Source organism: Squalius cephalus (assembly GCF_949319135.1).
Source record: "Squalius cephalus genome assembly, chromosome: 25".
Classification (NCBI taxonomy): Eukaryota; Metazoa; Chordata; class Actinopteri; order Cypriniformes; family Leuciscidae; genus Squalius; species Squalius cephalus.
The window spans coordinates 12963259-12986488 of NC_137146.1; the positions used below are offsets into that span (position 1 = coordinate 12963259).

Sequence of the window (23230 nt, forward strand, 5' to 3'; positions counted from 1 at the left end):
ATATAATGCTTTAAACGATACTTTTCACGATTTGTTAATCTCGATAGCTGTAATAGTAAAAACGTAGTAAAAGTTTTCGAGAGAGTTCATGTAATACTAGCTATTTCATATGCAAGCATGTCAGCCAATCACAGCAGTGGGCGTTTGCACTGCAGTCTCACAGCAGACACGCCCCTTAAAACGGAGCGTTCAAATCTGAGGCTGAAATCAGGCTTGGAAAAATGGCTTTTATTTATAAATTATGACAATTTTTGATGTAAAAATCATACTAACATTATAAAGGCACCCCAGGCAACATTATAAAATAATAAAACAATCCAGTTCATGACCCCTTTAATGCTTTGTATAAGAATAAATCAAATCAAATAAAAAAAAAATAAAAAATAATATAATGCATAAGTTAGTATAACATTCATTAAATTAACAGAATATACAAATCATAAAAACAGATGTAAAAATTAAATAAAAAAAAAATACAGGTTGTCCAAAGGCCAACAACCAAACTAAATTCCTCCAAGGTGGAGCCCATAAGCAGCTCTGCCCATCGTGACCATCATTTCTGGGGCTAAGAACACGTGTTACAGCACGGAGGAGAGCACAGATACAGTGCCCATGACTATTGTTGTCCAAAGATGTGACTCAGCTCATAAAAGTATTACGTTTTGTTTTCCGTGCCATTCTGGGCGGCAAGACGAGAGAACCCCTGAGGACCAGTTAAAGTAATAAGCTATTAGGGAGACAAATCGCATTTGCCTTTCAAATAGAGCCCAAAATAAGCAATTAACCAGAAAACAACCACATTAAGCTTTAAAAAGCAGCAGTAGGTGATCTGATCCTTTCACACTCGCCGCTCCATGTGGGAAACATTAGCCGTCTCGCTATTAGCTAACTGGCACGGTTTAATCTATAGACGATGGGGCCTCTTTTCACACTTTCTCTGTCTCTCTTTTTCTTTTTTTCCCTTTCAGAAAGACAGACAGGTCTTAAAAATGCACGCCAAAGTAAAGAGCGTGTTTCTGTGTGAATGAGAAAGCAGACCTAAGTGCGTGTGAGGCCCTATACGGTGTCCGGACGGCATTGTTTACTCTGTGGTATGGTTTCTCAGGGCAGCGACTGCTCCTTGGGTGTCCCCACTGGGCGACGAAGAAGAAGCCTCACGCGCCTGGTGTTGCCACTCTGTCTGGAGTGCTCAGCCCATAAGCTCCACACACGACTCAGCCAGCGATTCCTAAAGAGGATTTTTCCAACACTTTTCCTCTGTAATTATAGCTGCACTCTCTGTTCTGCTGCTGATAGAAAAATAACCACTTCATGATGGGTTATAAGGAGTTTGGGGTTGCTGTAGTGACAGAAACCTCTATACAGTTAAATTCCCATGAGATTCTGAGAGTCAGACACAGAATACAAGGCGATAGGTTGTTCACGAAGGTCTGAGCTGTCTATTAATTGTTTTTCTATGGCTACGTTCATACACGGCAAGGGCACGGTAGTCAGTGCAGTTGTAGAGTACTAAATACCAGGGTTGTGAGCCTGCCAGAACTGAATTGAGAATCCAATTCAACTCCAATTCAATCAATTGATTGATAGACAGAACAATAGACATAACTAAAGAATAACTGATAGAATGACAGACAAACAGATAGATACATAGACAGATAGACAAATGGAATGACAAACGGACACACAGCTGTATAAATAAAAAGACAGATAGACAGACACAGATAGATGTACAAATAAATAGAATGGCAGACAGATAGATAGACAGACGGATGGATAAATAGAATGATAGACAGACAGACACATGGACAGATAGATAAATATAACGACAGACACATAGATGGATAGATAAATAGACAGACGGACAGATGGACGAACAGACGGACGGACAAATGGAAATAGATAAACAGAATGACAGACAGAGAGATAGAAACATAAATTTATCGTATAAATAGAACGACAGACAGACAAACACATAGATAGATAGATAGATAGATAGACAGACAGACAGATGTATAAATAGAACGACAGACACATAGACAGATAGACAGATAGATAGATAGATAGATAGATGTACAGACAGATGTATAAATAGAACCACAGACAGACTGACAGAAACAGATAGATAAATAGAACAGACAGACAAACATATAGATAGATAGATAGATAGATAGATAGATAGATAGATAGATAGATAGATAGATAGATAGATAGATAGACAGATGTATAAATAAAACGACAGACACATAGATAGATAGATAGATAGATAGATAGATAGATAGATAGATAGATAAACAGATAGATAGACAGACAGATGTATAAATAAAACGACAGACACATAGACAGACAGACAGACAGACAGACAGACAGACAGACAGACAGACAGACAGATAGATGTATAAATAAAACGACAGACACATAGACAGACACATAGACAGACACATAGACAGACACATAGATAGACAGATAGATAGATAGATAGATAGATAGATAGATAGATAGATAGATAGATAGATAGATAGATAGATAGATAGATGTATAAATAAAACGACAGACACATAGACAGACACATAGATAGATAGATAGATAGATAGATAGATAGATAGATAGATAGATAGATAGATAGATAGATAGATAGATAGATAGATAGATAGATAGATAGATGTATAAATAAAACGACAGACACATAGACAGACACATAGATAGATAGATAGATAGATAGATAGATAGACAGACAGATGTATAAATAAAACGACAGACACATAGACAGACAGACAGACAGACAGACAGATAGATGTATAAATAAAACGACAGACACATAGACAGACACATAGACAGACACATAGATAGACAGATAGATAGATAGATAGATAGATAGATAGATAGATAGATAGATAGATAGATGTATAAATAAAACGACAGACACATAGACAGACACATAGATAGATAGATAGATAGATAGATAGATAGATAGATAGACACATAGATAGATAGATAGATAGATAGATAGATAGATAGATAGATAGATAGATAGATAGATAGATAGATAGATAGATAGATAGATAGATAGATAGATAGATAGATAGACACATAGATAGATAGATAGACACATAGATAGATAGATAGATAGATAGATAGATAGATAGATAGATAGATAGATAGATAGATAGATAGATAGATAGATAGATAGATAGAACGACAGACAGACAGATAAATAAAATGACAGACAGATAGACGGACGGACAGATAGATAGACAGACAGATAGAGGCACTTGGATAGATGGATAAATGAACAGACAGACAGACTCAAGACCCCTGTGTTCTTCTCAGCTGTCTTTGAACACCAGAGCTGTGTGTCCTGTGTGAACGGTTCCAGACTCCTATTATTGTGTTCCACGTTGGAAGTCTGTTCTGGTCTCTGGTGGCTGTTGCTGACAGATTTGATGGAATGGGGGATTTCTATAACACAGGTGTCCTCATTGACCTCTCTCTCGAATGTAAACGAACACTTTTCCATCAACAACACGATACTCTGCGAGAAGAACGCAAGTCTTGCGTGCTTTCTCACCAGGTGAAGAGCCAAGATTGTGTTCATCCAAACCTGCTCCTTTTTAATAACTCCTTAATCAAACACAATGTACCTTTTACACATGATAAGCGTATTCATTGTTTGGCTAGGTAAGAGTCCCCTCTAGCTTGACAAGCATGGAGACAAATAGTCAAGTCACGCTGGGGCCGGTCCTCCCTGGAGAACCATGTAAGTGGTTTTAACTGTCCCTCTGACAGCGTTCACAATGGAGATGATGCTTAAGACATTAATGACTTGGGGAAAGTGATATAATGAACAGTTTTGCTGTGTGAGGATCACCTACCGGTCCTGTCACCTGAGAGGCCGTCTGCAGATCTTCTGCTGCTGTCAGGGTTTCTGTCACCGCAGGTAATGGACCTGATCCAGAAGAACAAAAACACAATAAGGCCTTTACCACACACACACACACTCTCACAATACGCTCCCACACTCTGGTAACAGCACCAAAAGGGCCCCCCAAGAGACAATGGATAGATTACATTTCTCCTCAGTAAGAGTGAGTGACTCCCAAACAAAAAAACTAATTTTTAACAGCCTGCTCCTTTCAGCAGACTCCATAACATGATACAGTACTCACATGAATCTGCTCTTTCTGGATATGACCTGTGATTTAAGGGGATCGTCTGAGAGGAGAAAAGCAGGGTGGGGTTTTCTACGGTCTTGCTTGTGAGGTACTTACACGGCCCTGTCGAGAGAGGCCAACTAAAGTCCTTAACATTCATTTAAAAAAACAAAACATAAATGAATAAAAAAAATTATAATAATATAAACTAAAAAAATAACTAGTAAATTTACGATGTAATTTTTAAAAAACAAATAAAATGATAAATTCAAAAAAATGAATAAAAAATGTATAAAATTTTTGGCCTTTCGCCTTTAATAAATAAGTAGTATTTTTAATAGATTATGAAAGTTTGGAATAAACTTATGCTATCCAATGAGATGAATTTTAAGCATCATTACTCCAGTCTTCAAAGTCACATGATCCTTCAGAAATCATTCTAATGTTGATTTGGTGCTCAAGAAATATATTTCTTGTTATCAATGTTGAAAACAGTTGTGCTGCTTAATATTTTTATGGAAACTGTGATACACTACTATTCAAAAAATTTGGGGTAAGTAAGTTTAAAAAAAGAAAATGAAGATGAAATTAGTCCTCTTACTCATCAAGGACGCATTAAATTGATCAAAAGTGACAGTAAAGACATTTTATATTGTTATAAAAGATGTCTGTCACGGGTGGTTGCAGGAAAACAGGACAAGATGAAGGTATCTTTTCAACACGAAGGTCCAGCAGAACAGGAAGCAACACACACTATTTACAACGGTGATCGGATAGAGAATGGATGTGAGGGACCAACTTATATAGCAAACACAAATGAGGATGATTAATGAAATACAGCTGAAACAAATGAACTCACAATGATGGTGACCACGGTAACAAAGGAGTGGCGGGGAAACTGAACAAAGGAAAACATGTGACTAATGAAAACAAATTGTGACAATGTCAGATAAATGCTGTTCAGTGAACTTTCTATTCATCAACAACCCTTAATGTTTTAAGGATTATATTACATTAAATTAGAAAATAAAAAATATCTTTAAAGATAGATTTTAATAATATTTCTGTTTTTTTACTGTATTTGATCCAATAAATGCAGCCTTGGTGAACCTTAGAGACGTCTTTCAAAAATATTTAAAACATTTAATTATTCCAAACTTTTGAATGGTAGTGTATATAAAGAGCAAAAGCCCAATATATTTTCTTTTTGGACAGGATTGGCCTTTTGTGTGGCTTTATATCCCATTAAAAAAAAAATGTGTCCACAGGCCCCATGAATTTAAGCGATGACTGTAGGTACTTACAAGGTATTTCTGGCACGGCTTGCTCCGGGACATGGGGTTCCTCTTCAGGCCTTGCAGTTAGACTGTCCCCTTGAAGCCTAAAAATAAAAAAAATTGAGCATTAAAGGCTTTAATTTCAAATAAGTGGCTTGCATTTCTCCCCACAGTTATGATAGCTGTGAAAGATAACAGTGATAATACTATCATGTTCTCCATTCAGAGCAAACTCTCTGCTGAGGCTATGAAAGAACTCTGTGTAATGGATCAGTATCAAATAAAATCTCTATTTTTACCCACTGTCGTTGCTAGATGAGAACAAGTGGAGACAGTGAGTCTCTATTCATATAAGGTGATGAGACCATGCCAAAGCAGTCTATTTGTCTTATCACTATCAGGAGAGGATGAGGATATGGGCAGGCTGGAATGTAGACAGAGCGTAACATAGGGGAACGCTTGAGACCTGACAACAATCTACTAATCGCCAAACAGTGCAGCTGTCTCAAACACCCATCAATTATGATGCCCTATCTCAGAGGATGCTAGGATTAGGAGCTTTCCTAAAGAGGCTTTGTTCTTAAAGGAGCAGTCCATCCAAAAATGAAAGTTCTCTCATTATTTAATCACACACATGTCATTCCAAAACACAATTTGATACTGCTCTTTACATAAAATGAAAGTGAATAGTAAACAGGTGCTGTCAATCTACAAAAAATTAAGATCTTTTAATTCTGTCAACAGTAACTCCCTCTCAAGTAATTCCAAACCCATAAGACATTCGGTCATCTTCAAACACAAATGAAGATATTTTTCTGAGAGATTTCTGTCCTTCCATTGAAAGTCCATTCATCTAAAATTTTGACGGTTCAAAACGTTCATATAGAGATTGTAAAATAAGTCTTCTGAAGAGATATTATCGCTTTGCATGATAAACAGATTTCAATTAGGCTTTTATTCACATATAAACAGTGATCAGCGAATGTACATAGAGCACTCGAATATAGTGTTAATTGGATAAGCAAGTAGATTCCGATTACCAAATTTGAGTGATACATTCACTGATCAATGTTTATTTTTGAATAAAAGCCTAAATTAAATATGTTCATCATAAAAAAGCAATTGTGTCTCTTTAGAAGACTTAAATTAAACAGTTGATATATTTTACAATCTTTTTATGAACGTATTGAAGAGTCAGAGTTCTGGGTAAATAAACTTTAAATGGAGGGACAAATATTGGGTTTCGAAGATCTTATGGTTTTGGAACAACATGAGGATGAAAAATTGATTGGGAGAACTAACTTAAATTTGTTCAAGATGCATATTCAAATCACCCAAATAAGATTTAGAGTTGTGGCATAGGGTAAGAGGGCTTTCATCTCAGTCTGTTCCTTTCACTAATCCATTTTATGACTTTGAAGACTCACAATATAGTGAATGAGTTATATGGACTGCTGTTTTGATGTTGTGTTTATTTGCCATTTTTGGAAGCTATTTGTCCCAGTCCTCTATTTGTCACAATTATGCTGTGTGGCTTAATCTAATGAAGAGCGAGATGCGGGAAGAACGGATATTAGATACTTTAACGAACACTACAGCAACTACACATTAAACATTGACGATGACGAACACAGAACTGGGAAAACTAAAGGCTTATATACACAGTGAATGATAATTAACAAAACAAGGAACAAGTGGGAAACTAATTAGAAACCAAAGTAACAAACAATGATAGAACAGTGAAAACAAACTAAAGCAGTGTTGTGTGGCCAGGATCATATCATGTGATTTAAGAAGGAGCATCTATTTAAAACATTTCAGTCTCACAAATTCCCCAGAGGACTGGAAAATGAAGACCTACAGCACGGTAATTGTCATACCTTATTCTTAAACAATGCCGTATTCTCAAACTGTTATTTTGGAGCGGTTTCACTTCAGAACTGTAAATCACCAAATGCTATAGTTACCAAATGATAGGCTTGATTCATTTCACATTTCTCAGCATTGCTATTGCATGCCTTTTCCTGTAAGCAATCAGGACAGTTAATAAGCATGATGACAAAAGAAAACAACCCCTTCTCTTTTTACTGCTTTACCTGCCAGTTCATTGAAGTTTCTGTTCACTTTTGTGGAACAACTTTCTCCCTCACATTTTTCCCCTTCATTCTTTCTCATATGTAGAGAAGCCACTGAGAAAAAACAGATCTGGTTTAGCCCACCATCTGAGCAGTTCATTTTCATACAGCATCATTTTTGAATGAGTAATTAAAATAATGATGTTCAATGACTCATACAACCGTGCTTGATCGAGTCAGTCCCCTCATAATAGGAGAGAGGAGTCAGAACTTGGATGCATTCCCATAAACATCACAACATAGAAATTATAACATTTGGACTTTTATAGTATCCAATCCTGTCCTGAACTGGATCAGATGCACTTTTTCATACATTTACTCCTATATGTATTACAGAAGTGTCATATTTGTAGCCATTTAAAGGAGCAGATGAAATTGTAGAGTGATTGTGCAACTTCAAGATGAGCTGTTTTCCTAAGCATGTGTGGCTGTAGTCTACCACCTCATCCATCACATTAAGAGGACAGACGCGAGCAGATAAGGAATAAATCCCATGACCTTTCCGACAGTGGTGCACTATAGGTCAGTGGATCACTGCAGAAGATTTAGTAAGGCTAAGAACACAAGTTTTACACAGTTTAAGCTCAGTTCATTTTGACTGAGGTTTGCAGGCATATTGCCTTGTGTGAGAACATTTAAATAGAAAATGGTTGTTTCAAATTGTAATAATGTCTGTTGTTTACTGTTTTTACTATATTTTTGATCAAATAAATGCAGCCTGAGTATAGGAGACTTAAGGAGGCTTGTTTCCGCCACAAAAAAAGTACTTTTCATCTCACAATTTTTTTCTTTTTTCTTTTCTTTTTTGACTTTTTTTCTAGCAATTGTGAGTTTACATCTAACCCTAACCTTTTTCAGAATGGATATAAAGTCACAATTGCGAGTTATAAAGTCAGAATTGCGAGAAAAAAGTCAGAATTGCTTGATATAAACTCGCAATTGCGAGATATAAAGTTAGAATTGTGAGATATAAACTCGCAATTGTGAGATAAAAAGTCACAATTATATTTTAAAATGTTTTATTCTGTGGCGGAAATAAGCTCTCTTTCAAAAATATAAAAAAATACCAACTTTAAATGTATGAACTGTAGTGTATTTTTATAATTTTGTTAATTTAGAATAAAACTGGCGTTTAGATTATTGCCCATATAGACACCACCAATAAATCAGTGAATCCACTGAATAACCTTGAAGGGCTTAAGTATAATCTTACTATTTTTGACTGTCTAACGTCCGGACTTTCCAGACTGCTGTTAAGTATGATGTTCTTCACTCATTGACCACTTGAGATAAATGTCCAGATAAAAGGATTCCTAAGTCTGAGCCTAAGAAAATGTAAAGAATGCTGCCTGCGTCCTCCAAGTAGCCGCATGCCCAGGCAAAGAAATGGAGAAGGAAAAACTTAGAGAGAGATGGGCATCAGTTTCCTCACGTTATATACAGGAGCTGCTGCTGTTTGGCAAGTCTATAGGCAAGTCTATACGGTACTGAAGAGATTCCAGGTGTACAAACTGACACTTAGGGCCAGTTAGTGAATCACTGTTTCAGTTTGACTTAAGAATGAATCATTCAGATGAATTGATCAGGTTTTGTGAAGATCAGAGACAAAAGATTGATTCGTTCATGAAACGGATGTCACTAATGTGGAGTAAAAGATCAACAAAATATGTAAGCAGGGTGGTCGTATCCACAATCTTGAACTTTTAACCTGTGATATAAACAAATGAACTTCCACATCAATGTGATAAACAGTCAGCAAACAAACAGTGATCTCGTGATAAGCGTTCAACAAACCTACAGCGAGAAGATGTTCGGCATCTCGTATACTGTGAAGAATGTCTAAAGTATCCGTGGTGAATCTGATTTGGAGCAGAAATGAAATGCACAAAAGACAAAGCCAAACCAAACAAATGTGGGGCGATGTAGGAGCATGGCAGCCATCTAAACCAGCAGATTCTTTTTATCAGAGCCTGGCATCGGACATGAGCACTGAGTCACCCTATCGCAGCCAACAGTGTGAAATGTGATCATTTTGCCCAGCCACAAACTACAAAACAGGAAATAAAAACAGAAAACAAGTGATAATGAAGATTATCTCTGTGTGAGTATTATGAATACAATCAGATTTCTATAATGCTTTTAAGATATGCATGCTTTCTCTCATCCACAGATGTTTCTTCAACTTTGGACACTTTCATGTCCTGGGGTAATTTTTATTTAAAGGTGCATTGTGTAATATTTATGAGGATCTGTTGACAGAAATGTCAATCATATCCATAAATATGTTTTCAGTGGTGTATAAAGACCTTACTTAATGAATGGTTATGTTTTTATTACCTTAGAATGAGCCATTTCTATCTACATACACCGCGGGTCCCCTTACATTGAAGTACATGTTTCTAAAGTAGCCCTAAACGGACAAACGCTTTTCCTCACTATGTTGTTCTTTGTGCAAAGAAGCTAGCTAAAGTCAACGAATAAAACACTGACAATGATGAACAAGTAACAATAATATTCGCAATAACTTATTGTTAATTAAGTAAACCTAATTTCTTAATTTATCTTTGTAAAGAAACCTCAAAATTCTTAACTGGCTACTCTTTGCTGTCTCAGTCGATGACATATTTTTCTGTCGGCCACCGTAACTTCTGTTTGTTGCAATTCGCAACCTTACCACTAGATGCTGATAAAAATTACATAGTGCACCTTTATTTAACAGATTTGAAATTTGGGGGGAAATTATTTCTGCTACTTTTTTAAGTGCCTTTTGCCTTTTAAAACCGTTATTACATGTTAAAAAATATTTTCATCTAAACAAAGAGAAATAAACAAACCATTTCATATTTTTATTGTATGAAAATTATCCATAAACACTAACGTTCAAAAGTTTGGGGTCAGTGAGATTTTTTAACAAATCTTTTTCAAATTGCGTCCTTTCAAGTCAAGATGTCAGATAATGCAAAAAGTGTGAACACATTATTTAATTGTGTTTATTTAGGAATCCTAAATGATTTGAAACATTTTGCAAAACACACTTGTTGGAAATGTTCCTGACTTAAAAAAAAAAAAAATTATTCTTTCACAGATAGCCATTTTCATAGCCAAATTAATTAAACTAGTGAGAGTATGAAAAGTTTGTTTTAAGAGCGTCCATTTTCAAAAAATCCAAAGGGCATAGCTGAAGAAACACCCAGATGTGGAGTCTTAAGATAACTGCACATCTCATAGTCACCTCAGTAAGATGAATGTTGTGCATTACCGCAGCATGTAGTCATTCACCTTTAGCTCTCAGAGCTTTAACTCTAGATTGTTGGAATGCTGCGTGTGGCCCTCATATCCGGCTGAAAGGGGTTTGGTTGCGGCCTCTCAGCAAACAGAGGTCAGGATACGTGACTCGTGACTTGACTGAGATATATGGCAGTGCATTCTAGTGTGGACCTGATGATGACATTGTTCACATTGTGTGTACCGCTTGACATGTTAAATGGAGGTTTGGAGAATTGGCAACCCTCACGCGTTCTAGTGGTCTGGTGAAGTCATTGAGTAGAGTAGAGCTGTTGGTAAATATTGAGCTGTGCAAATATTTACCTTGCACACCTTGAGCAGATGTTGAGAGTGACTTTGGCCTGGGGTTCTGAACAGTAGGAGCTGCGGCCCTGGCTGAACTTACTGCCAGACGGCAACAGGCCAGTGACCCCCTCCATTCGCAGGTCATCCAGATCCTCTGAAAGAGAGAGAGAGAGAGAGAGAGAGAGACAGAGAGAGAGAGAGAGAGAGAGAGAGAGAGAGAGAGAGAGAGAGAGAGAGAGAGAGAGAGAGAGAGAGAGAGAGAGAGAGAGAGAGATTGATTTTGTTTGGAGTCTGAAAGATCCTGATGATGTCTGTGTAAAAAAATAATAAACATTTTAAAATTAACCTATTGTTTTTAATAATAAAATTAATATGTTTATATTATTTAAATTATTATTTGTATTTTAATGTTATTATTTTAATATTGATAAAACAACAACAACAATTATTATACAATTTTAACTTAATCAGAAAATTCACTAGCTGGCTTCCTTTACACTGGCATTACAAACAGACTAAGAGAAGGAAAACAGAGGAGAGAAAATACATGAAGAGAGATAAATAAAGCTAACAGCACTGAGTTAGGCAACTCTAAACTCTGAGGTTGCTGGTGACCCCTCACAGCATATGCTCACAGCATGGTCGCCTGAAGCCAGCTAACAGGTGCAGATGGCTGGACCTGAGAGATGTTCTTCTCTTTACACCATAGCTGTAACTCTATAACACACTCTCCAACACGCAACTGGGCCGCTGGGTTGTCCCAGGACGTCATTCACTACCCTCCTACTCGTTCATTTTTTAAAGTTAGACATCAACCTTCCTAGTATTCCTCAATCAATTCATTATAAACAATATAAAAAAAAATAATAAAAAAAATATTTATATATAAAAGAATGCCTGTTTTCCCATTCATCTAAAAAAAAAAAAAAGATAGGGTCACTAACGACCCAAGGTGTGTAACAGTGTAAGTATATTTTTCTGCACAACAATAACTGAATCAATGATGACTGAATAAGTACAATTCACCTTTATTCAACAAGGTGGCAATGTCTGATACACAATGATGAAGTGATGTTATCGCAGGCAGAAAACAAAAGAATAGGAAGTATCATCAGCAAAACTTGAAATGGCTCAGCGATTTACTGCAGAGCAAGTACTGAACGCAATAAAATATTAGTGTCACTGTCACTTGATGGTGGATCTGATGAAGATGCTGTCAGCGATTAAAATATTGATTTTGAAGATGTTGAAAATGATACTTTTGAGAATATGTTTGAGATTGTGAATATTAGCCAGATGCTGAATGTACTGGGAAATGAGCTCTGACGAGGACAGTGATGATGGTATAAAACATCTGCTCAAACTGAACCCTTCCAAACTCCAAAAGGTAACAAAATATGCTTATTGTAATATCAGGAGAGTTTTATATTATCACAATCCATCTGTGTTAGATATAGATCCGGGTCGCTAAAGATCTGAATATGTAATAATGATTGGAGAAACATTCATGTATTTAAGGGTTAAACAAATAAGCAAAGCTTACAGTTTTTTAAGCTACATATAGATCATTTGTGATTTGTTGCTTCTACTTTAAGCAATTTTTATATATAATAATTTTATATTATTAATAAATTAATAATACAAATAATATAAAAGTATTATTAATATTATTATTAAAAACAATAGGTTAATTCCAAAATGATTGTTATTTTTTTTTACACATACATCAGGATTTTTTTGGGACTCAGTATATATCAATAAATATTGTATATATACAATAGCAGCCTAAAAGCAAGCAGAAGTGTATATACTGTAACCAATTTAACATTTTGTACCAATTTAGTGTATTTATTATATAATTCAATAGATGGACAGTTGTGCGTGTAATGGCTTTAACATGGCTCATCAAATCTGATTTCACTCAGATTTCACTCTGTTTCATAATGGCAATTTGACAAAGCATGATTCTCACAGGGAGTTTCGTTCTCATGTCACAAACATCATGATCCAGCAAGAACGAGGAGAAACGGGGTAAAGTGAGCTGCGTTCCGTGAGGTCTGCGCCTTACACCTGTGCCTGTGGCTGTAGGTGTTATATACCAAATGTACCACTTAAGCTGAAACCGCACAGCCAGTTGACTGCGTGTGGAAGGACACACATAAAAAAAGCACCTTGTAAGACAAGTAAGTGTAGCTAATGGCAGGAATTAGACTTGGCCTATTCATCCACGAAACTCTTACTCGGCTCACTTTACATCTTTCAATTGCCTCGTCATTTTGTTTGAGCTGCTAATGTGGGAAGGGGCCCGCTGGGAAACAACTTATCAGTCGCAATTAAAAGCCCCGAAACACACCTTTTTGTGTTCGAACGTGAGATTCCTCCCATAAGGCTTCGTGCAAGCATGGAGAGCATGTGTTTGTGCAAAAGGGCGGTCCCGCTTGGCACAGGAATGTGGACACTGCCTTGTTCGTGAAATACCAGAGAGTGTGGTGATATTACATGCCTCATTCATCATCACAGGTCTGGTCCAGCTGAGAGAGAGAGCCAGAGGCCATCTCATACACACACGCAGCATTGTACATGAGAACACAGCTGTCCACCGTGAGAAAGTCTTTCTTTTCGGATTAGGCTACAGGGTGTGTGGTTCGGCGCTGAGGGGGTAACTCATGGCAATATGGCAGTGTTTAATGTTAATGCTGATATAAGTTGGCTGAGACGTATCATTCGAGAGAAAGATATATAAGGGAAAACACAAAAAGAGTGCAGGCCAAATATATATTTTTAAGTATTTGAATTGCATATAAAATGTCCATCCCTCTGAATTACACATTTTTAACATGAACACACCATAAACTTGTTGGTAAACTGAGAAGCATATCTGTCAGTAATACATATTAAAGTCAGGCATAAAAATAAATGCATATTTTCAGTATGTATTTATTTAAATTGCTTTTGTAACTGGTCCTACTCGACCCGCTCCAAGCGGGATTCGAACTGGGGTCTCCAGCGTAGGAGGCAGGCTCGCTAACAAGGACGTTAAAGACCACTGATTCTTGCAACAGTTGCTAGCGCACCTCTTTAGACCAGGGGAGTGAGGTTTACATGTACAACTCTTACTGGGCTATGTCCGTTACACTCACCCCCCTAAACCTCACTCCCATCCGGGTCACGGCACCAAATGTAACCAGTCCTACATGACCTGCTCCAAACGAGATTCGAACTGGGGTCTCCGGCATGGGAAGCAGGCGGGCTAACAAGGACCCTAAAGACCTCTTGAGTCCAGGGGAGTGAGATTTACATGCACAGCTCTTACTGGCCTATGTCCATTACACTCACCCCCCTAAACCTCACTGCCATCCGGGTCATGGCACCAAATGTAACTGGTCCTACTCAACCCGCTCCGAGCGGGATTCGCCCAAACAAGTACGCTAAAGACCACAATCACTAGCGTTAGTCGCTCTTGAGGCCAGAGGAGTGAGGTTTACAGGCACAGCTTATATTGGCCTACGTCCGTTACACTTAGAATCAGTATAAATCTGTTTCGTTCAGTTTTCAAATTTCAAATTTATTCAGTTAAAAAGTATGAACATGTTTAAAATATGGCTGGCTGGGGAACAAGGAATATCCAATAACAGAACAAATTGGATTTACTGATGATAAATATATAAAACTGGTTATTGTCAATTTAATACACATTCCATTTATTAGTTAATTTGAATTTTTATACAAAAAATGTTAAGCAGCAAAACCAGTTTTAAGCATTGATAATAATAATAATAATAAAAATGTTTCTTGAGTACTAAATCAGGATCAGCCTCAGAAAGCCTTGTTTTGGGTGTGGGAAGGGGCATTTTTACTGTTATAAATAAAAGCAGCACGTCACAACGGTTCATGTGCTTGTCGTCTCCTAATTAGGACCCGAAACAGATAAATCAAGTCTGTTTTTTAAAACTAAGACAAGAAGCAGTGGTAGGAAGATGGCTAGTATGCGCCAACAGGGGGAAACTCTGTATATTCGTGTAGTATGCACATGTCAATCTAATTTGAAGCTTGTGACATAAATGTGTTCATCACCACACATTCAGCTTTGCCAAAACAGGAATAAATTACTTTTTAAAATATATTCAAATAGGAAACAATTTTAACCTGTAAAAATATTTCACAATATTGCCATTTTTTACTGTGTTTTTGATCAAACAAATGCAGCATTGGTGAGAAGAATAGACTTCTTTCAAAAGCATTAAAAAACCCCTCATTTATTTCAAACTTTTGACTTGTTTCTTACCCTTTTCATTTATCTTTCTTGAGTGTATAACAGTCACTCTTTCCACTCTTGAAACTCTATCAATGGATGGGAAAGACTATGAAAAATCATTGGCTGATATAATCAATGCAAGTTCCGAGTGCTTTTCCATAAGGGGGTTGATGTGCGAGAAACCAACTGTGCCCATAAAAAAAACATCCTAATTAATTGGGCTTCCATTGAACGTCCTTCTGTAAGTGTTTTCCCACAGAGATTTGGCTAATTTCTTCTTTTATGTGGGCTTAAAGCTGCTTGTTTCACAAATGCACCAATGCCAGAGCCAGAAGTGGACTTTAAGACTTGGAACAGTCCTTCATCGGCCTGACAGGGATCTGAACTCTTGCCATAGTAAAGCAGGAGACTGCAGAGTGGGCTTTTCTTCTATTCCATTTGGAAAGAACTGACGCAGGGGGAAACAAAGGTGTCTGCAGGCTCTTAAACGGTACACTGCCATTCCTTAATAAATCTGCCAGGACTGCCCATCCAGCAAAGCAGAAAAATAAGACATGACATGAAGACACACATTTCATTGTGATTTGTTAGAGTCTTATCTGAGAATTTAGAGCCTGCCAACAATATAAGACAAAGAGGGTGGCAAGGATTTGAAAATAATCTTGTTAATGGCACACTCAATTTAGTCTGATGTATTTTGAATCCTTTAATCAGCTGGACAATGTGAAAAAAAGTGGTCATTACCCTTGCAGACCCATCACTGACTTAATGTGCTCTTGTAATATAAGACATAAAAGCCTTTAACAAAAAAAACCCTTGTGCAAAAAAACGATAAACGATATTGTTGAATTACTGTTAGAACTATTTCTTTCCCAACTGATGAATGATAAAAACATTGACAGCCAATCAAAATCCATTCCGTTTTAAAGAGCTCTAGCATTTAAAGCGACAGATGACAAACCTGCAGCAAGCACTTAGGATAAACAGAACAATATCGTACGTTGGTGTGGACGCTAATATAGTTATGGTTATCTTTGTAGTTGCTGTCTACTGTCTCAGAGTCACACTAGATGTTTTAGATGTATAGGACTTGTTTAATCTCTAACAGTTCAGAGAATACCTCATCTACTGTACCTCACATGCACCATACAAATGATACCTTTATATTGCACAAAACTTTTTGATAACGCTGAAAAGCAAAATACCAGCAGCTGCACACATCCAGACAAAACAAGAGCACAGCATCTGTGAGAGTGTGCGTTTGCGGCAGTCATGCGTTACTGGAGTGTCACTGCATACCTTCAGTGTGGAATAAATCAACTGCTGGGGATGCTGAGCCCCTGGAGTGAGGTGGAAATTATTATCCAAACAACGACGGGAGTGATGACAAGGAATTTCTCCCTGTAATTGTTCACACAAACCGAAGCACTACCAAAGTGTGTGTGCCTGTTCTAAACAAAGTTTCCATGTTGTTTAATGCACCAAAGAAAGTCTACACAACGGGGTTATTATAGTTAACCAAAACTAAGTAACCGTAAGTTACTTAAAATAAAATGGTTAAGTAAAATAAAATCTAAAAAAACCTTAAGTTTCAGCTAGTTGCCAACATTTTCTTAATGTACCAAAATAACTAAAACTAAAACTGAAATAAAAATAAATGTACAAAAAATAATAAGAATGAAAAAAACACAACAAAATTACTAAAACTAACTAAAATTAAAATGAAAACAGAAAAAAACAATTTCATAATAATATTAATTAATAGTATCTCAATGGAACTAAAATACCACTGCTACACAAATGCACCAAAACATTTAGTCGAAACAATTGTCACTCAGAAATTGCTTGTAAATTTCACAAATAATTCCAAAGAAAATGCAAGTAACATATTGAATTAAACGTGTAATTTTGAAGTAGAAAACCTGTAATGGTATTTTCTTGTAAAACATACTCCAATAATAAACATGTTTTTGGTGTATGTTGAGCTTATTAGTCACTATTTGTAACTCATAATTGAATAAAGTACAAAGTGCATTAAGTTCTTCAGACTGTTGAATCCCACCAAACGTTACATATATTTATTTTAATATATTTCAGAAGATGTTTAAGATGTAATTCCATAATCACATAGCCATGGACAGTAAACTATAATAAACGCAGACTGCGCAGGCAGACATGACGTTTCCCAATTTAGTTCAAAGTCCTCCATGGTTTATGTTCCATCTCTAGCTCATAATTATCAGAGCCGGGTAATTGACAGAATTCACTGTAGAGAAGTTCTAGACGTCTCAGACTTTGCACACTTTCCGCATTTGTGTTTCATTAAGACTAAAATGCTACGTTCCAGCACTGTGGTTTAGTCCTCACATACATACACCACTTTGAAGTGAGTGGGAAAAGCAGTTTTGTTTTGCTTTGTAATGAAAACAATATTTTAACTACTTTCATAATTAAGGCCTTGAGTTGCCCCTTTCGTTCTCTAAAAATATATTTGCCCCCCATGCTGCAAAAAATTTCACGTCTGTCATGGCAGGCGATGATGAATGATCTTTCAAAGTTTATATCTAGAGTTAATGAAAGACGGGATTAAGTGGAGTTACACATGACGCCGAGGATGATGAGGTAGCTGAGGACTAGAAGACTCTGAGGCGCTGACACTTCAGAGACAGTACACAATCTTGTTTAAGAATCAATAAGTTGAATAAGTTTATGTACAATTACAATTGTTAAAAACTGTTTATGAATGAATGATTGATTGTGAAAATCCTCACGGGTTATAACTGTAACCCTTGTTCCATGAGAAGGGAAGGAAACACTGTGTCTAAGACAACACTATGGGAACGCCTCTGCGTGATAGCGTCTGAAGCATGTGTGAAACTAGACTACACGTGCTACACGGAAGCTTACAAAGGCAAGCGGAAGTCGTCTATATAGTTGAGAACATGAATGCCCTGGAGTCTCAAGGGAGCCAGTGAGAGCCGCCGCGTCCATGCATTTCGTGAAGGTGTGAGGGGATAGCGCTAGGCCAAACGGAAGAACCGGATATTGGAACGCTTTGCCCCCAAATATGAACCCTAAAAAATTCCTGTGTTGTTGAAGGATGGATATGTGGAAGTAAGCGTCTTTTAGATCTATGTTGACAAACCAATCCTCTGACTTTATTTGACTCACAATCAACGGGATAGTTAACATCTGAATATCCTCAGAGACTGATTCAAGAGCCGAAAATCTAGAATGTGACACAACCCCCAATCCTTCTTTAGGACAATGAAATACCGGCTGTAGAACCCGGACTGCCGCTCGTGAGGAGGAAAGGCAGTACCCGACCCTGCTCGGGGTCCACGACAGTCTTTAAAATACCCTAAATCTTGGTGGACAGGACCCGAACTGGATTCTGTAGCCTTTTTTCACTATACACATGTCCCACTGAGACCCATTGGGTAGAAGTTTCCATGCTAGTCTACTAGGGGGACAAACTGCAGGGCCGCAACGAGATTCTACAATTTTCTACGATATTCTCGACCCCAGTATGAAAACCCAGGCCCTAAAAGAAACAAAATCTCAATAATCTGCCAGACATATTTAGCAACTGCCAGACATATTTAGCATTCCCTAAAGGTAAAGGTAAAAGACAGTAAAGACCTCATAAATCAAGTAACTCATTCAACAACCCCTACATTTATGTTGCATCTCCGGTATATAGAAGCGCACTTGACTGCAAACATGCTTGACTGTTGATAGCAGGGGTGATGTTCCTGTTATCACATCATGAAGACTAAGAAACAAATCTGAGGAACACAGACACACACAAACTCTCTGATAAGAGTTACAGAGGCATTGTGTGCAAAATAACATTATCACAAGATTACAAAACAGACCATTCATATCCATGACTTCTTCAGGACTCAAACATAACTCACTGTATTTGTTACTAATATGATTTTTGGAAATGTTTGTTGTTAGGTCTATGGGTTCGTTCTTACAAATACATCACATTTTGAGGTTTTTGCTCTACTGTAAATCCCTAAGGGTCCGTGGGTTACTTCATGCTCTCACTGGTTCTTTTCAGCTGTCTTTCAGTTTTAATAAATGGCTCACTTTGGCCTACACAATAAATCTTTGAGCTGCGGCTTGCAGCGTCTTGGCACAACTGCACACTTCCCGCGATTACGTAATCCATCTGCAAGTGTGTGGTAAAAGCCATATAAGAGCAATAATTTCTCATGAGGGACTTTCTTTCCGCCTTATCAGTGTATCAAAGATACCATAGTTGCCACAGCCAAGCCTCCTTGATGTGAAAGAATGAAGATCACTGTAATTTACACCAGCATGTTCCATCATCACCGGCATCCCTGAAAAACAACTGTACATCCCGGGCACAGTGGTGCATCTCTGTTGTTTGTTTATGCCGTTGCCAGGGCAACTGTTGTGTCTCTGCATCCTGGAGAGAGTTCTTGGCGTCGGGGAAGAGCAGAGGGTGGCGGCAGCTGCCAAGGACATCACTAACAAAAAAGCAGCGCCCTGATTGCTTAATCCACTTCCATCACACCACATCTATAAAATACCAAGAGTTGGCGTCATCTGGGGGGGTTAAAGTGAAACAGATCAACATGATAACCCGCAACTCGATACCGAAAAAATTATGCCACTTGCCATTAAAATAGGATGTAAAATAGGATTAATCGCAGCATAATAAACACGTGTTTCTTAGAGGCAAAGTATGTCATTTATTTAGTGTTAAAATATGTTATCCTATTTTGGTTAAGTGTGAAGGGACTATAAAATACTATACTGTAATAACTTTCCACAGTTGTCCTTATGGGCTCATGAAACAATATACAGCGTGACCAGTGTAGTCCGATTCATGAAGAAATGACTTTTATAAACTGGTCTTTTTAGGGAATCAAGCAAAAAACAAAACAAAACAAAAAAAAAAACACAATCAGTGCCTGAAAAAGACTCACAAACATCTTTGAATCATTCTGAAAACTGAATGCGTTATTCACACATTCATTAAAAAATGACTCTTATGAACTGGTACTTACAACAACTGGTAAAACAAATGATTTGTTCTGAGCCTGAAAAATACTTTGAATCATTCTGAAAAAATCCACCGATTGAAGTCAATGAATCTGTCAGAGAGTTTACTGAAGTTAAGTTACAAGTAATACTACAGTATTTTTATATACAGGATGAATATATATAAGGAAAAATCCATATATGCATATTAATATTACATACACTATTGTTCAAAAGTTTGGGGTTGGTAATTTTTTTTTGTTTTTTTGAAAAAAGTCTCTTATGTTCACCAAGGCTGAATTTATTTGTAGTAAATACTTTTTTGTTATAATGCTACTTATTGTCACTTTTGATCAATTTAATGCATCCATGCTAAATAAAAACATTAATTTCAGCCCCACCCCACCCCAAAAGAAAATCTTACTGACCCTAAACTTCCGAACTGTAGTGTATATTTATTTCATTAATGTTTTATAGATAACACTTTATATATATATATATATATATATATATATATATATATATATATATATATATATATATATATATATATATATATATATGAATAGTTCAGATGCAAAAGCCTCTAAGTGCCATTTGAAATTTTCTTCTAGAATGATCATTTTTTATCAAGCTCGTATAGTTAAGTTCAATAATTTCACTTAAATGGCAATGCAAATTACCTATTAATTGTCATTTAAGTGAAATTACTTAACTTAAATATACAAGCTTTATAAAAATGATCATTCTAGAAGAAAATTTCAGATGGCACTTAGAGGCTTTTGCATCTGAACTCTTCATATATATATATATATATATATATACATATACATACCGTATATACCGTATATACACATATACATACAGAGAGAGAGAGAGATATTTTATGGGTAATATTTGAACATTTTAAATGTCTTTACTGTCACTCTTGATCAATTTTATGTCTTTGCTAAGTAAACTTCTTAATTTCCTTCAAAAAATATCGTAATGACTTTTGCATGGTCAAGCACCTCTTACATTTTATTCAGAAAGTGGAAAAATCTAATTATTTTAGCAATTCAATTTGATAATTACGATCCCATTAGAAGTACAGATATTATACACATCAGCTTCAAGTCCTAAAACTGATCTCCAGCAAAAAAAAAGTGAGCCATGCTAATATCTCCACGCAGATACAAGTCAGTCAAAAACCAATAAACCAGAGGGCAATATTTCCTTCAGCACTTGTAGATTCCCAAAAATTCCCACATTTTCACGTTTTTATTGTCAGCCAAACCAACAAACCACACTGGAGAGATTCACATTTGCAATGTCATCTGGGGCTCTCTGAGCGAGACGGAGTGGGAGTCTCAGATGTGCCATACGGGTGGGCATCCAGCACGATAGGGCTTCATCCCCCCCAGAACCCCTCCATATGTGACCCGTCCTCCAGACAATTACAACTCAAGATCTGTGTGACACAAGGGCACCATTTATCAACTCCGTCCCATCATCCCACATGTACACCCCTTCATGAATCTATTTCTCATGTCTGAAAGGTGTCAGATTTGACCAGACTCATTTTCAGAGTCTGTACCAGATTAAAGGCCACCACCACAAAATCTGAAACCCTAAACCCATGGCAGAAATGGCTTATTCATCCTGCCGATTGGCCACAGCTCAGACATGTAAAACAACCTGAGAATGGTCCTACACTATTTCTTTTAGTCTCACTTACACACATCTGTCATCGCTAGGATTGACTAGCACAGCGAAAAAGCAACCAGTGTCCCGTGAGCTCTCTTTTCAGACATCATTTACTGTAAATGTGCGGCTTCATCTGTGTCTTCATCTACTTCATGAAGCCATGAAAATCATAATGGCAGTCTTCAGTGTTGCTCTGTCATTGGAAAGCACCCATGTCTTGGGAAAAGGGTTTTCAACCATGTTGGTATATTAACTAACCAAAAGATAACAACGTGCTGCCAAAAACAGGGTTTTTCTTCAAAAAAAAAAAAAAAAAGAGTTTCAAAATGTGGTTAACTGTGCACGGAGACTATATATGATGATTGGCCCCACATATATTTATCTCATATACAAAAGTTGCGAGTCATTTTCCACTGAGACTGCTTTTGTTGGTTTGTTTATACAAAGAACTTATTTTTTAGTGTCAATAAGCCCATAATAAAAGGAGACGTCAAGTCGGCAACAGATTTAAGACTGTTATGCTGTATATAGTTTTCCAGATAACTAATTTCATATTTCCGTAACCCTTTATAAACAGTGTTACATCTTCAATGTCAGCAAATGCACTTTGGTTCATTTTACTTCAACAGTTCAAGCAGTTCAAATCAAGGGAAAAAAAATTCTAACTATAGCATTTCCCTCTAGTGGTAAAAAGCTGACATTGACAGCCAATTTTGTGTCTAAATCTAGTAGAAAAATACAAAAAACAAACCAAAAAAACAAACATTATAATATAATATAATATAATATAATATAATATAATATAATATAATATAATATAATATAATATAATATAATATAAGGATCCATATGTATGACTTCTATTACTGACAATAGTTCGGTTTTTAAAATATATGGCCTGTTATTTTATGCCTTGAATAAGTTTTAAATAATATATATATATATATATATATATATATATATATATATATATATATATATATATAGAAGTCATTTGAAACTCATATCAATTAAAAATAAACAGATTAATTGTTAATCAAACTAATGACCAATTACCATATTACATTTAATATATATATAACATATTACTATAAGGACTACGCAATAAAATACTGCCAAAAATCAGAAGTCCCTTGCCAG

The 23230-nt window shown here is 36.5% G+C and overlaps 1 protein-coding gene across 3 annotated transcripts in view; it reads right to left on the reverse strand.

The window, feature by feature from the left end:
* cUnh8orf34 (chromosome Un C8orf34 homolog) overlaps window positions 1-23230 on the reverse strand; it is a 91312-nt gene that overhangs the window by 23875 nt on the left and 44207 nt on the right. Inside the window, exons 8-11 of one of the 3 annotated variants that reach the window (XM_079863606.1) lie at window positions 11149-11284; window positions 5453-5529; window positions 4164-4271; window positions 3870-3943 (exon numbers count right to left, since the gene is read on the reverse strand). In XM_079863606.1, the coding sequence (XP_079719732.1) occupies window positions 3870-3943; window positions 4164-4271; window positions 5453-5529; window positions 11149-11284 (395 nt within the window). The remainder of the gene's footprint in view (window positions 1-3869; window positions 3944-4163; window positions 4272-5452; window positions 5530-11148; window positions 11285-23230) is intronic. The other 2 variants (XM_079863605.1, XM_079863607.1) reach the window with 2 other exon arrangements.